The sequence below is a fragment of the Corvus cornix genome, chromosome 2 (genome assembly GCF_000738735.6).
Source record: "Corvus cornix cornix isolate S_Up_H32 chromosome 2, ASM73873v5, whole genome shotgun sequence".
Classification (NCBI taxonomy): domain Eukaryota; kingdom Metazoa; phylum Chordata; class Aves; order Passeriformes; family Corvidae; genus Corvus; species Corvus cornix.
In genome coordinates, this window is record NC_046333.1 from 132,055,498 (window position 1) to 132,071,476 (window position 15,979).

Below are 15,979 nucleotides of genomic sequence, written 5' to 3' on the forward strand. Positions count from 1 at the left end.
TCCCCTTTTTCCCTTCTTCCCCCTGCTTTTTATGCTGAGCATGACACCATATGGTATGGAATATTTCTTTGGTCAGCTGGGGTCAACTGTCCCAGCTGTGTCCCATTCCAGCTTCTTGTGCACCCCCAGCCTACACTACACTGATGGGGCAGTATGAGAAACAAAACACACCCTAATGCTATGCAAGCACTGTTCAGCAGCAACTAAACATCCTGATTACTAGCAATACTTTTTTCATCACAAATCCGAAACACAGACCACACAAATTACTATGAGGAACATTAACTCTGGCAAAAACCAGTACAATAGTCAAGAGACGGAGCAAGAGTTTTGATCAGGTGAAAGCTGCTATTATTTGTTTGACTGAAGCTTCTACAGATACTACAAGCTGTGCTCTAGGTCATCTTGACATGATGACTGAGTCACTGCTTCATGATAACACAGACACTGAATGATATAATGTTCATGGTGCTTTAGTCACTACTGGAAACAAAAGACTGTTACTGAAAGAAACAAAGGAAAGAAAATAATGTGATAAGAAGTCAGTAACTACAAAAACCTTGTGACAATTACAAAGCAGGCAAAAAAACCCCAAACCACAACAATACCCCCAATAAAAATGGAAAAGAAACATTAAAAAATAGTAGGTTAGAGTCATAAAGCAAAGTAAATGGAGTCACGATCTATTTACTCCCAAGCTGGAGCCCAAAAAATTAAACTAGGTTTTAACTGGGAGTTAACTGTGTGGGCACAAGCCTGTTATGTACACAAACCCCATATTTTGGTTGCTTTTCACAGGAACATCTTTACAGTGGAGATATCCTTGGCTGTTGAAGAAAAAGGCTTCAAGTGCAATCTGTATCAGCTGGCAAAATTACTTCGTTTTGAGCAGGACGGCAGTCAAGTCATTGAATACGTTAGCTAGGACTCTGCTGGAGATTTCAGCTCCCATGAGGCTGATTTAGTTCTAGGGAATTAAGTGTCAGCCAGAGGTAGAGTTGTCCACAAGGGGATATGAACTTCTATGTTACTACTTCACCTCAGCCACCATGAAGTCCTGTCCAAGGAGCCAGTATGTGCTTTGCTCTGACCCATTGTTTTCATGTGTGGAGGGACTTCTTCCAAACCTTGCACTTCACCATAGGCCTCTGCATTAGAGGGTTGTTTCTGCAACACACAGCAGGATACAAAGGGGAATATAGCCAGAGAGTCGCTGTGTGCCTCATCCAAGAGTTAAACCCTAACGATTCCGTGATTTCTCTTTATCATAGTTCCATAATCTCTATTCATTTCCCCGTTATGGGAAAAACAGTTCATATCACCAAACGAGGCCAAAGCTTCTAGCCTAGATGATGTAAATCAACCATGAACGTCATTGAGGGAAAGGGAGTTACACCGGTATAACCTCAGTTTAAGCAGAACACATCTGTTTAGGTTGATATTGACTATTTACTTTTGAGTACACTGCAAACATCCCTTTCTTAAAAGCTCTGCTCCAGGCCTGGTGCTGATTCACACATCAATGGGCTGTTCTCTGAAGCTGCTGGCCACGTTTCAAAGTCCGTATTAGTCAAAGAATGGAAAGCATATCTCCCAACTGCTCACATTAGTGAATGCCATTCTTCTGGGACAATCCCTGTTGACATTGTAAACATGAGCATAACAGTTTATACATCTTACCAAAATTCCACATAAAATAATCACAGTCTCCAGTTACCAGGTTAGACAAAGGTCCGCACCTCCCTTACGACTGAAGTTCACAGTCTGCAGTTTGTTCATGTTTCTAAAGCCTTGTTTTTTGAGTTGGGTCAAATTTCTACTTGAGTAATTTGTTTTCTTTTGATTCCTTCAAACAGGGCTTAATCAGATACGGCAGACTGTTGGAGACAAGCAAGGATAAGATTCAGACATCTTTTTTATCGATGCCCAAAGCAGACTTCAAGACCATAGAAAAAGAAAGATCATACTTAAGCTCCAAAGAGCAATGAAGTCTTTGGATCACAAAATCATAATGAGCCAGAGTTACAGGTGTGATTTTACATGAAAGACAACTTTTATTTTAAGAATTATATCAAAGACTATTTTCCTGTCAGTTTACCCAGGCAAAATGCTTCATTGAGGAGCCAAATGAGTGCTAGGGCAAATGAACCAGAAGAAGCACAGATTCAAGGTGGGAGCAACACCACTGCTTTGTGCGACAGCAGTGTCCTAGATCCACGCAGCAATCTCATGAAATCTTAGGAGCAGACAGGTGTTGGTATGAGCAGCCAGACTTTCACCCTACATCACTGCAACTCACAGACATGCTATGAGACTCGAAAATCAACACAGTGGCCACAGCCAATTTAATTTAAAGTCCATTAGTTGTAGACTAGTCTAGAAGATGGGAACAGGAAGTGCAAAGCACTACACTGAGCCAGGCACCTCCAAAGCAGCATAGGGATTTAGATTCATCCCATGCCTGGTCTTTCCCACTCAATGATGACTAAGGGAGGAGGAGTACCTGCTCTGCTGGCTCCATAGTTTAAGCCCTCAAGTCGGTGGCTAAGCTGGATATCAGATACAGCCTGCACTATGCAGCCCATCTTTCTGTAACATACCATTTTGAAGCAGTCCAAAGCAAAACTGAATTCTGCACTAGGTAGGATATGTGTAATTAGTGACTCAAGTGTCTTTGCATTTGTCTTCTGCACCCCACTTTCTGACAAATGACTAGTAGTGTAATGTTCCTTACTGCCTAGAAATTTCGTAATTAACATTCTCGAACCTCTTAAAAGAGATTAGTATAATTACAAAGCTCCTGTTTAACTTGCTGTCACCTCAATCATCAGTAAAAAAAAGAAAAAATTCAAATGCAAATGTTCTTTAACATCCTCAGAAAAAAATTAAAACTCATTTTACCATAGCATCTGCTGAGAAGAGAAGCATTGAAAACAGTCTAAGATTTGTGAAAAACAGCCCAGTGAGAATCAGGCAACAGATACTCAGACAAGCTATAGCTGGTGCTTAGCACAGCCCCAGCTCTGCAAGAGCATTCATTTTCAGTGTCCTGGATGAGGCGTCCAGGAAGAGCTACCAAGACTTCTTCAAAATGAATTTTAAGGTATCAGCCTAAATAAAAGGGTTTTGCTCACCAGCTTCTGTTGTCTGTCAGGCTAGGAAACATTCCTGCAAGCAGCTCTGCCAGCAATGCTGAAGAGAAGAGATGTCCAGAATAGATGGACTGTGAGCTCTCCCATCATCCGCATTTGCTCGAGCCTGTGTGCCCCAAGCTCAGAACGTGGAGCTGGGTTGGTTTGCTGTTACCTGCTGCCCAGCACCATGCTGGGCTTGGCAGGGAAACTGTCACAGGCACATGACTCCTTCCAGGCCTTGTAGAAGGAACCCAAGCAGGGCAGTACACGCACACTAGAAAATTCTGTTCTGGGACCCAGAGAAGTGCCTGGTTGTGAGGAAAGAGACAACTCTTAATTAAATTAAAAATTAAAATAATTTATTGAAAACAGAAAAGTTTAAAAATTACAAAAAATTAGAAAAATATAAAAATTTGGGATCCTATGGCTCAGTAGATGGTATGCCCCAGGAGTGCAGGGATCTGAGATCTTCTGGCTGGGACAGCACTGGACCTCAGGTAGAGAAAAAGGACTTGCAGTGCTCAGCTGACTTGTGGCTAGTCCAAAAGTCAGAAAAAAGAGTTTTTAAAGGCTCCTTAATAGGAGTAAGGCTTTTAATGCCCAGCACTGATGCCCACCACAGCTAGCCTGCAGAGGACTCTCCCAACCTTCCCCCTCCTCTCTGAACACACTCTCTCGCTCTCGCTGAACTTCTTGAGGCCAGTCTCGTTGTTTTTATAGTGTCTTTGCTCTGCCCTAGCCTGCCCACAGCCCGCCCCTTCAGTTTAAAGTGATTGGTGCTTTCCCTTTGATAGATCATCTCAGTCCACCAATGGCTCATCGTTGTCAGAGGGGTGGTATCAGTTGAGATAAGGGTGCTAAAATGCCCTCATTAAAATTAAGGTTGCCCTGGAGCTTGCCTGCAGGGTAACGGTTGAGGAGCTAAAAATAGCTGCTGGCTGTTAGAAACTGGGGTTTTGAAGTTAGCCTTTGGATTAAGGTGCAAAGTAAAAACACTTAAAAAAATATTAAAATACATCCAACACATCTTAAAACACTTGTAAAAGTAGACAATAAACATAGGAAAGATAACTCTTATAGTGTACAGGTGGTTTAAAGTTTGAGAAGGGAGCATAAGTTGGGGATTTTTAACTGGGGACTTTCTAACTGGGAATGGTGCAACTCTCTTAATAAACTACTTTGAACAATTGAAAACATTGATAATGGAACTTGGTTTTTGTACCTGGGCTGATGGGTTAATTTTAACATTCAAATTTAAAAATATTTAACTCAGAATTAATTGATTAAAACACTTAATATGCAAAGACCAAACACAATTAGAGATTTCATGTATGACACTGGCAGAAACCAGATAAGCAGGTCACTCCTCAAGCAGGCTTACAAAACTGCATACTGCCTCCAGTCTTTGGGCTATTTTCCCACTGTTCCAGACCTGCTGCCCCATGTCCAGCCTCTTCTGTGTTCAGAGGTATAAACAGCTCCATGGTTTACTCCCACTCTGCTTGCAGTGGTTGAGGGAAAAAACCCTGTATTTCCCTATGGATGTTGAGAGCTGGGATGATACAGACATGTTTATAGTACTGTGCAAAGGGACAGGCAAGGGGTATGCTCTCCTGTACTTATTTCCCTTACCTTTGAGCAATGAGTAAGTTCCTAAGCAGCAGCTGATCTCTCTCTAAGCTGGAGGCTGCAGTCTGTAAGCTGTGTGTTCGTTTCGCACCAGAGATGTGATCTTTACATCTGCGGGGATGGTTGATGTTCAGCAAAGCAGAATAGGTGTATGAGGTTGAAGAAAGATATGGGCAACACTTTCTAACCAGTGTTCAATTTTGCCTTCTCATGTCAGCTTCTTGGTCACACTAAAGCTAATCAGAACACAACCCTCAGCAGATCAGACCTACAGCTCTGACAGAGCCTGAGAGCTTGTGTGCAAGCTGGCTCCGTTGACAGTCCTGCTTTTATGAGCCAGAGCCACAAATTCTTTTCTAGCAGAAACTAGTTAAATGGGCACTAAACCTTGGCAAGTTGCTGGATTTTTGACAGCAGACGAACAACAGAAAACTGTGCAGGGCTTCTTCTTGCTTCTAGCTGCAATGGGAATATAGGTGATTCCATCTGAACACAAGGAAGAACTTCTTTACTGTGAGGCTGACAGAGCACTGGAACAGGCTGCCCAGAGAGGTTGTAGAGTCTCCTTCTCTGGAATGATTCAAAAGCCTTTTGGGCACAATCCTGAGTAATGTGCTCTAGGGGGCCCTGGTTGAGTGGGGAGATTGAACTAGAAGATTTCCAGTGATTCCTTCCAACCTTACCCATTCTGTGATCACGTGCTTCATTGTGACATTTAAGTTTTGAATTCCCCTATGAGAGATTCAAAGAGGTTGCATTTTAAAGGCTGAGCAAAGTCCTCTTCCCAAGTTTTGATTTATTAGGGCTGAAAATAATATATATTTCCCTAATACCTAAAAAATGGTATTCATTTTCTCCCAAACACATTTCCCAGTAAGATAAAGGAAACAAACTGTGTGAACTCTGAAATCTGATAGGTAGAGGACAAGAGGATGAAATAGAGTCAGTGTTTTGATACCCTTGTTTGCTTTCAGTGAACAGTTTTAGACTAAAGAGCTGGGGGGATGGTTTTGAACTGGAAAAACTTCACTGCAGTCTTCACAGATGAGTACACCAGCAGAAAGCTGGGTGAGGACGTTTGCCTCTACTTTCCCCATGCTCAGGGACTGGTTTACTGATTAACCTGAAAAAGCTAACATCTGCAGTGCATCAGGGAGCAGACTGGAGACTGAGGTATCCTACAGAGACTGAGAAAATAGCATTAAAAACCCCTACAAAACACTTGAAGGGGGAAAAAACTTAGGAGGGTTTGCCTTCACCTTTAACAGCCTTTCTCTTCCTTTTTGCAGAGGAAAGATGTCCTGATTGAAACCCACCTGTGCTGTGGCCATGCTGCCCTTTGACTCCCACACACACATCCTATGGACACCTTGACTTGCTCTAGAGCTTTTCCTAATTGAAAGCCATGGCTGGAAATGCCATTGCTTAAGTGTTCAAAATACCCTGGTGAATGTTTGTAGGGATGTACCACAACAACATTTTCCTCTGGTGATGGTGCCAGCTAAAGAGACCTTCACTGTCTCTAGGGTGCTTCCTAAGCCAAGGCAAATGGAGACAAAATCTTTCTCTCCATGGAGACAGCTCCTTGCCCTCCTGCCTTGGGTCCCTCACAGCACAGGTGAAGCAGCCCCCACGGCATCAGAAGTACCAGCAGGCACTGTGCTGCCACTGGAAAAAAACAAGACCAAATGATGCTCTCACTTTGCTGAGGCTAGACATCCAGCCCCTAGTAAAGAGGGGTGAGTTGGAGCACTGAAGATGTTCTTCTTGAACAGAATGAGCTAAAAACCTCAATTGTGGCATTCCACACAAAATCTAGATTTCATTTATATGATAGAAGGCAGAGTAGAAAGACCTCTGCAAGAATGTGTTTAATCTGTGGGATTTCTCATCACACCTGATATCAGCCACAGCCGCTCGCTGATGAGACCACACAAGGGATCAGGCACATACTCATGCTTGACAGGCTGTGATACACTGTGAGGGGGCAAGAGGCCGCAGATCCATCTGAAGGAACTGTCAGCATTGTCAACCCCTAAATACAGAGCAGAAATTATTTATTACTACAATGCACAAAATAAGACAATCTTTCAAGGTGAGTGTCTGGGCAGCCAATAATAACTCTGAGTCTATGAAGTGACAGGTAAAGAGGGAAAAAGAAGCAGAAGTGAAGTAAATTTCTACCTCTGGCTCAGCTTCTGCACTTGAACGACTACACACAGTGTCCACACACAACAGATATGTGAAATGCTGAGTTACAGAAGAATTGTTAGGGGCTCTGAGCAACATGGTCTAGTGGAAGTTGTTCCTGCCCATGGCAGGGTGTTTGGAACTAGCCAGCCTGTAAGGTCCCTTCCAATCCAAACTATTCTATGATTCTATTACATCTGAGCTCTCAGTGACTGTTCTCACCCAGCTGTTTTCTCCTTCTCTGATACAAAGTCAAACCAGGATCAATACTGTAGATAATAATCTCAACTAATCCTGAAAATTGTTTTTGCCCATAAACAACAATATTGTAAATAAGCAAAAACCTATGAGAAGTCCTGAGGGAAATAAAGATGTATTACACTGAGGCAATTACATACACTTCCTATTAAGCAGACAAAGCCCACATGTTGTGGCTTCTTACACTCATTACTCCAGCAGACACAAAAAATATTACAATATTAGTTTGCAGGAAATACTTCAGGTAACTAAGTACATATTTCATCAGATTTTACTGCACCATTAAACACGCTCATATCCCGTAACATACCATGCCTATACAGGGAAGGCTGTGGGAGCACGGGCTTGGGTGTTGCTGATTTCAGAGATGCAGTTCCTCAAGCAGTATAAACCAAGCTATATCCATGCTGATGCCAAGGAGAAATCCTATCTCCACCTTTTTTTCCCCATGACCGTGTGGGCCCCCTTCTACCCTTATGCCAACAGCTAGCATCCAATCAACCTGATCAGGGACCTTTCAGGAGAATAATCCCAATTAAAACAAAAGACAAAGAAATGTAAAGCCAGCACAAAGAGGCATTATACTACACAGCCACGTGGACACAGCCACGTGGTCACAGCCACTTTAACTTTTTCCAGGGAGCTGAGTGTTTACAAATATCATGTAAGACTTACTCTAGTGCCATGGATTTCCCTAAGGAATGTGTCAGATCTGCTGCTCCTGTGTAGATGTGCCATGTGGCACTAGGCAACTGCAATTGGCAGCCACGCCAAGCCAGTCATGTCTAGGAGCTCTTGAAAGAGTATCTCACTCTTTCACCTCCTGATGGGGTTGAAGGGGCTGAACAATACTCCCTGAAAAATAACTCACCTCAGCTGTCCTGGGATGTTTCCAGGCAGATCAGAACCAGTGCAGTTATGGTCTCTTGTAGAGGGAGAAAACAAAGAGCTCCTTTTCAAACCAAGAGGACAAAATGACCTCAAGGAAAGGGGAAGGGAAAGAGCCCCTGTGTGAAGACCTGAAACTGGGCTGATCCACTGAATCACAGCCAGGATAGCCATGAATGGGAGGAGGAAATTGTTTCTGAGGCTTCCAAAAATGTAAAATGTGAAAATGGGGGTGGACAGAAGAATTTAACTGTTGGAAAAATTAAGGTTGGCATCAACACATGACCCATAGTTACCCATTTCTGCTCCAAAGCTACAACTAAAGTAAAAAAAAGAACAGAATATCAGTCTCACACACAGACACCCAAGCAGCTCAAAAATTATTAAGGTCTACCCAGAAAACCACCATGTTTAAAAAACAGCAACACTCATGCAACAACCCCAAGGAGTACAGGAGCAGGGCTGGGAGGTTTGCCAAGCAAAAAAAAAACCCCACCTTGACATGCCAGGGTGGGTGAGTATCCCCATGCCAAGGGAATTCCCTGTTGCTGCCATCCTCTGGCAGCCGTGCAAGCTCGCAGCCTTGGGACCATAATTCACAAACCCACAGTAAAACCACTGGCTCCACGTTCTTGTCTCCCAATAAGAGAACCCAGCTCTGGTCCTGGGAAGCACTGCCACCAGCCATCAGCCAGGAGTCCTCCTCACCAGGGAGCTGTGCACAGGAATTCTCAGGTTTCCTTTGCTCTGAGAACATGGGGCTGAAAAATGTGTCCTGCCAAATGGCTATCCACCCAGTAGCAAATGCAGAATCCAGAGCAGAAAGTTTTTGGGACTTTCCTTAGGCTATCAGCTGCTACTGAGCTGCTCCTAGAGAAAGGAGAGCAGGTAGTTGCAAGTCATTTTATGGACAATTTATACCAATACTTTACATTGTGAAAAAGTGGTTTGCCTCTTACGCAGAGAAAATCAAGGATGGTGGGTATCCTTCCATGCCTTCTAGTTTGTGAAATAAAATGCAGGGAAAACGTAAAGGGTTTAATGTACCTCCAATTCATTTTTATTGTTAGCAGATGCTTCAAATTGCTAGTTCTCAGGGACTGCTTCAGCCTCTCTTTTGCAGTTGCCTAAATCCATTGTCAGCACTGACTGCGACAGAAACACAGATGACAAAACCCAGTGATGCTCTAGCACAGGACAGCACAGCTCTGCCCAGTTCCTATGCAGAAAGGACTGCTCAGAGGGGGAAGCCAGGCAGTGCAGGCTGAACAATGGGGTGAAGAGGAGCAGCGCCAGCAGCAAACAGGTGCTGGAATGGGGCTCTCCAGAGGACACAGGGAAGAGGCTGAAATTAGTACCCCCCTCTCCGCAAGCCCTCTTGTTCCTGGGCCCCACCATGGTGCCGCACGGTGGGCACTTACCTTGTGTGTGCTGTACCAGGGGCCAGAGAGGGGCCCACTCCCGGTTCCCAGTCCCCCAAAGGATGCATTCCAAGATGCCTGGGATGATGTCCATGTCCCTGCCCTCAGGCCCCAGCCACTGGCCATGCCATGCACTGTCCCACCAGTGGGGAGGGGTGGCTCTGAGGAGAGGCGAACAGGATGTGAACGTGGCACTCTCTTCCTGGTGTGGGGAAGGCTGCACACACGGGTCACTCTGCATGCAGGCGTGTGCCACCAGGGCTGCAATGCTGGTGTGCACCTGGACTCCCTCAGCAGGGGAGCAGTTGTTGCATACGAGGAGAAGGGGAGCTTGACAGAAGGTTTTGCTGCTCCTTCCAAGTGCATTCAGGTGCCTTTTTTTCTGTCTCTGGCTTCCCCAATGCCCCACCCTGCTCCAAAGAGGCAGCCTGGGAATTTAACTCCTTCAAATCAGTGCCTAAATCTAATGTTTAAGAATTAATTCCTCACTGCTAGATTGCAAAAGTTAGAAGTTGTTGTTCCCAAAGGCAGATAGTCACTTACATAAATTCTTATGTTCTGTATTTTTCTCTCATAACTATTTCCTGATTAGTTTCTTCGCAGAGACTTTGAACAATGGGTTTGTTCCCATGAATAAAGTCTGTGGCTTTATTCATTAATTCTTTTAGTTTTGGTTTAATCATTTAAGTTCTTCTGGGTTAAACAACAACTAAACAAGCTCATTAAAAGGAGAGTAGAGCTAGCAAGGTGGGAGCTTGGCAGAATTACATAAGAGACAGAAGCAGGCTTCTAGAGAAGCATAAAAAGGAATATTTAGACACCACATCTTCAGGCTTTGGACAATACAACTGCTTGCAATCCAGAGAGCTCATGCTGTACCTTGGAGGAACTGACTTGTATTAGTTCATTCCATTGCTTAGCTAGGCTTGAAAACACCCAAAGTCCTGACAATTATTGCAGCAGAGGAGGGTCAGTGGGCAGTTATTCTGCTCCCTGGTACAACAGTTTTCTCCTACTCATAAGAAGAACTGGCATCGATTGCTTAGTCCCAGTAGGGCCCATGGTCCTACCATCCGCAAGATGCATCAAGAGAGAGAACAAGTCAGCATGTAGGAGAGCAGGCTGGGGACAGAGCTTCCAGCAGGCAAGGAGATATGATCCCTAATAGAAATGAGGAGCAGCAAAGCTGACTGCCAAGAAAGAAATGAGGATATAACCCCTCAGTATGATTAATTTGGTCAAAAATAGAAGAAACACACAATTACAGGAAAGAAACTGTAGTTAAATTAATACTTTCCAACCTGAATGCTTAACGTCTTAGCCACAAAGATGTTATTTGAGTCCAGACAGAAGGTGATATAGACAAGGCAGAAGTGGCAAGGTAATGCTTCAGTGAGATGATGGTATAACCTCCCAAAATACAAAATCTTGCCTTAGAACAATAAATGTTTTGTTCATGTATGTGGCCTAACTTGAAATACCAGTTTCTGTGATCACAGCTCCAGTGAGTCCTTTGTAAATATTGGAATTAGTTGCAACCATGTATATATAGGTACACTGGAAAAAAACCAGCTCCAGTATTTCATGGCTGTGTAAATTGCTGCAGACTATTTTTACAGTGTTGTGTAATTATTCTCCACAGTCTAAGCTTACATTATAGAAAAAAATTCTAGGCAATCTGGGTTATGGTTGCAAAAAAACCAGTGCAGTGAAACTGGAGTGTAAACTGCTGCAATGATATTTGCCCTGTCTAGAGAGAGTTGAAACAATAGCCCAGAGGGAAGTGTGAAAGGACCCATTCTTCTAACTGGAGCACTAAACTGGAAGTCTGCTGACAATTTAAGTGTCAACATCAGCTACTTCAAGGCAGATCATTTGAGCAGAAACACCAGGCTAATGTTCTTATTTGTCATCCTCAATTTGCACTTGTTGTATAGCAGATCCTGGGGTAAAGAGGAAAAAGCAGCAACGATTGTCAAAGGTTGCTGAGCTGAGGAAAGTTCTCCCATTCCTCACCTTTCTTCATACAGTCACCTCTGCCTCAGCTCAAAATGGGGAGCAAAGAGGTTGATGATCCCCCAGGCTGGAGTGGAGAAATTCTCTTTGGTAGCCAAAAGCCACAGTGGTCCCTACCAGCCTGCCAACGACCTTTGCAGTATGGTTCTCTGTTGCCAAAAATGCCCAGATTGGCAGGAGATTGAAAAGGAGTGTAAGGGGAGTTGGAGGAGAGGAGCAGCCCAAAATACCTCTTGAGGACAGTTGCTGTTGTTTTGCTTCATTCTTGTTGGTTCACTGCCTAAAATACAAATGTGACTGTGGTTTTCTCTTACATAAGAAAGCTATTGGAACAGGTTTTCTGTAATGCTGTCTACATGGTGCCGTTGTTGAATTGCTTTTGAAGTTGATCTAGCAGTGACAGATCGTTGTTCCACAGCTGGGTCCAGACATACCCACTTAGTCTAAACGTGCCAGGGGCCCTTATGGCATGCTTTGGTTATTACAGAACTCTGATAGTCTTGCATATACAACTGCTATTCAGTTATTCAGATTAGTTTAACTTTTCTTTACATTGTAACCTAGCCCTATTAACATATTAAAGAATATTTTAAAAACTATTTCTGCTCAGTTACTGCCCTCCATTAGGGAAAACTACTAACTATGTGCAAAAGTCCCTGTACTTGTGCATTTTTTTCAGGCTAAAAGTGATGCTGACGTGTTTGGCATAAAGGTATTAAGTCCTTAGGACTGATTCCTGAAATATCCTGGGGAAATGTCCTGTGAAGTGGAAGCAGAAGATGGGATCTGCAGGATGTTTTAGCTGAGAACATTACTCCCAGTTTTCAGTGGCGCACAGCTGTGCTGAAAGTTTGTGCCCAAAGTCAAGTTCCGTTTGAGGGTCCTTCAAATCAGGGGTGTCCTCTTCCAGCTGGGCCAGCAGAATAGACTCCAGCCACTTCAAAAACATGGAAATATAAGGTGTTCTCAGAGGGTACTACAACACATTAACAGGCTCACATCACTGGGGATATGTGCAGAATGCACCATGTACAAATCTCTGTGTATTTTTGGTTGTTTTCTTGTAGACTGAGATTGTGGAAAAACTGTTATGGAAAACTGCGGTAGCTCAAAAAATACCTTAAGCAAAGTATCTTCAGAAAGGTGACCTGATTTGCTATTGCTGGATCTGTCTGTTTTTACAGCTGGACAAAGGCAACAGAAGTGCAGATTTGTGTCTCTGTGGTGGCTGAAGCACATCAGTATCAGAACAGGACTGTTTCTCCCTGTGAGTAGGACTTCGCTCCCTTGAAGTTGCACACAGTAAAAGGTACCACCTGTGAAGATGGAGTAGATGCTGCTTCAGTTGGTTTGTTGAAAAATCTCAGGGCTAGTTAAATGGAGTAATCTGCAAGGGGGCAGTCTTTGACTCCTCTCATTCTATTGCCAGTCAACTTTGGGTAGAAGAGAAGGGAGTTAACAGCCTTGGAGATTACATCCACCTTCTCTAGCGCTTCCCATCAAATTCTTAACACTTGGGTTACTTCTGAGCAATGGAGGTGCAAGAGACTGTTTTGGGTGTTAATTGAGTGGATTCCCTCACTTGAATGCTGCATTTCTATCTGATATTCTTGGGCCAAGCATTGGTTTCTGTTAACAATAGATAATGTTCCTCTGTTTGGTCACAAGGATTTGGAGACTGCAATGGATGCTTTGTCAGCCTCAGGTTCAGCTGATCTGGGACAGTGCCCGAACTGCGTGTCTCCCTGGCTTGTATGACATTGGGACCTCATAAACCAACAGAGTAGGCAGTTTCCTACCCCTGGTTGCTTTAGTGTCTGGGAGTCATCCATGAAGAGCTTGACCTGGCACCCCCTCATTTGGGATACTCAATGCACTTGGGTGTCTGAAGAAGAAATAAGAGGGCTTTTCATGTTTGCTTGCTCGTGCCCCATCACTTCTCCGAGCTTACACTTTGCTATTATAGATGAGCCACACTCTCAGCTGAGAAGAGTACCCATCCTTGACTGCTGGGCTCTGGTCAGTTACTGAGACTTCCTAAGCGAGAAAATTAAAGACGTAATGGTTTCCTTCTCTGCCAAATAGGAAAACAGCCCTTCGTTCAGGGTACTTAGCTGTTCCACTGTGAGGATAGAGCCCAGGTGATGGGAAGTTCAGTGTTGGGATGGATGGTTCTAGCTGAGTGGTACAGGAGAGAGTTGAAGACCTTGCTTTTACCTGCTGTTCAGAGGACCTGGCTGCTAGTGCCAGATGAGTGCAAGAAGTGCTAAGCTTGAGCAGGATGATCAGATGTGTTTGAGTTAAATGTCTACAAGCAGACTTTTGCTGGGTCACTCACTATCTGTAAGGCTGTACCTGTGAACTGGGGAATCTGCCTAGGGCAGGTTGCAGACAGGGAATACTGTGTAATGGATAGTGCAGGACAATTTGTGGAAGATGTGTACCAACAGTCAGTTGATTTTTACAAGTAGCCTTCATCTCCCTTCCTGCAGCAGCTTTACAAGACCATGGTGCAGTATGTACTACTTCATATGCTAGCAATTAGTCCTTTGGAAAGTTGCTTTCCATTTTGAAGTCTACAAATTGCAAAAAAGAGAAGCCCTGGAATCAAGATGTACATTACAGACCTTGGAGAAGGCTTTTGTTCTTCCTTTCTGTATGGTGGATCAGTGAGAGATTTGTAGATTTTGGACATTTTCATTTTTGCCTTTTAGACCCTACCAATTTAGGCTTAATCCTGATCCTTTTAAAATCAATGTCAAAGTTCCTGCTGACTTCAAAAGAGACAGCCTCAGCTTTCAAATACTTTAAAGAATAATTTTAAGCAAACAAACCCAAAATGGATAAGAACTGCATTTTCTCTCTCTATTAGGCATGCAACTTATTTTCTCCAAATGTAAACGTTACCTGGAGAGCTAAGCAGTGATGTGGTTTTTATTATTTCTTTAGGAGGCTACAGTACCCACAGTATATTCCATACATACCTCTTCATTTAGGAGCCAAACATAGCTATGTAAAGTGAGCGGCTTGTTTACAGTAGGCCCTCATGTCTTGCTATCAAATTAGTGGCAAATCAGGACTGTAGTAAACAGAGGTCAAAGATCAAACCCACAATTTCACATAAAATTCCAGACCATGTACACAAAATTTAAAATGCAAAATCTTCAACTCACAAGACCATCAACTGCTCTTAAAACTAATCAAAAGCAGGATAAGGACTGAAGGAAATGAAATTTAAACATGATTTTAATCCAGCTTTTAATGGAACAGCTACATCATGGGTATCTTTTAACCATGACAGCTGATTCCATGCTACTTATTACATATCATGAAACAAGGTTTTGGTACATATCTCTGGCAATTCATACATGCTGTTTTGTTTCTTTTTCTCCAATTTGAAATAAAGAAAATAAATTACAGAAGAGTTACCACCTAAGATTTTACAGTAGTTCTGTTCCTGCTAAAACACATAGTAGTTTTGCATCACTTTTTTTTAGTGCATTGATTCTCTTTGTTCAGAAGAGGGAATGACAAGATGCCGTGTGCTCCATTTTGTGACTGTGTTTGAACACAGTCAGGTGCCTTGGCTGATGGTTCCTTGGCTGACAGTCCCCTCCTTATCTGGAGGTCAGTGCCCACATACATGTCCCACAAGAGTTCCAGGGCCATGCCAGTCCCATACACATGTGTTAGAGTAATCCCCAGTCTGAAGCGGTCTGGGAGGAATTCTTTTCTGCACCCGGCTAAGGGAAAGTAAGGATGCCGACTCCTTAGACCTGAAACATATTTGTTTAATGAAGATTTTGTTGCTGAATGCCACCAGATGTCAGCATACACTATATGATTAAATGCAAGTGTCTAAGACCTCTGAGAAGTGAGCAGTAAAAGAAAATGCCTTCTGTCTCATGGAAATGATGAACCAGATCAGCTTTGCTGGGGTAGAATTATGGCAGGGATTAGCTGGAAGAAATTGCCTGTGAGGTTTTGCTCAAATATCTGCTTACTTTTTCCATTCTTGGGACGTGCCCATCTGCTTTGCCTTCAACCCTTCTCCCCATCCAGAGGTCTGTGAGTGGCCTGGATTGGTCCTGTCCTCAACCTATACCTCCATGGGGTTTCTTAGCATGGATCCAAAGACCTGCATCTTCCTCAAATCCAGGACAAGAGGAGAGAGAGGAACTTGCTGAGGATCCAGAGCCCTGCTTTTCCCTGTGTAGTTAGGGGAGATACACCTCGACCCCAAATGCTGCAGCAGTTATCTGCTCTGGCTATGAATGAACAGGAGAACTCACCAAGGAGGTGGGCACAGAGAGTGTTTTGTGATGACTTAGGGAAAAAATATGAATAGCCGGAAAACTGTGATTTTTTTCATTCCCTGACATACTCTTTCCCAGTCTGGAAAATGCCAGAAGCCCAAGGCTGTTCTTTGGATGACCCAGTTTA

The 15,979-nt window shown here is 43.5% G+C and overlaps 1 protein-coding gene across 1 annotated transcript in view; it reads right to left on the reverse strand.

The window, feature by feature from the left end:
• Positions 1 to 9,838, reverse strand: part of NIPAL2 (NIPA like domain containing 2) — a 54,257-nt gene extending 44,419 nt beyond the window's left edge. The window contains 2 exon segments of the mRNA XM_010405184.4: positions 9,521 to 9,595; positions 9,597 to 9,838. Coding sequence (XP_010403486.2) covers positions 9,521 to 9,595; positions 9,597 to 9,761 — 240 coding nt within the window. The 5' untranslated portion in view covers positions 9,762 to 9,838.
• Between the last annotated feature and the right edge of the window lie 6,141 nt (positions 9,839 to 15,979).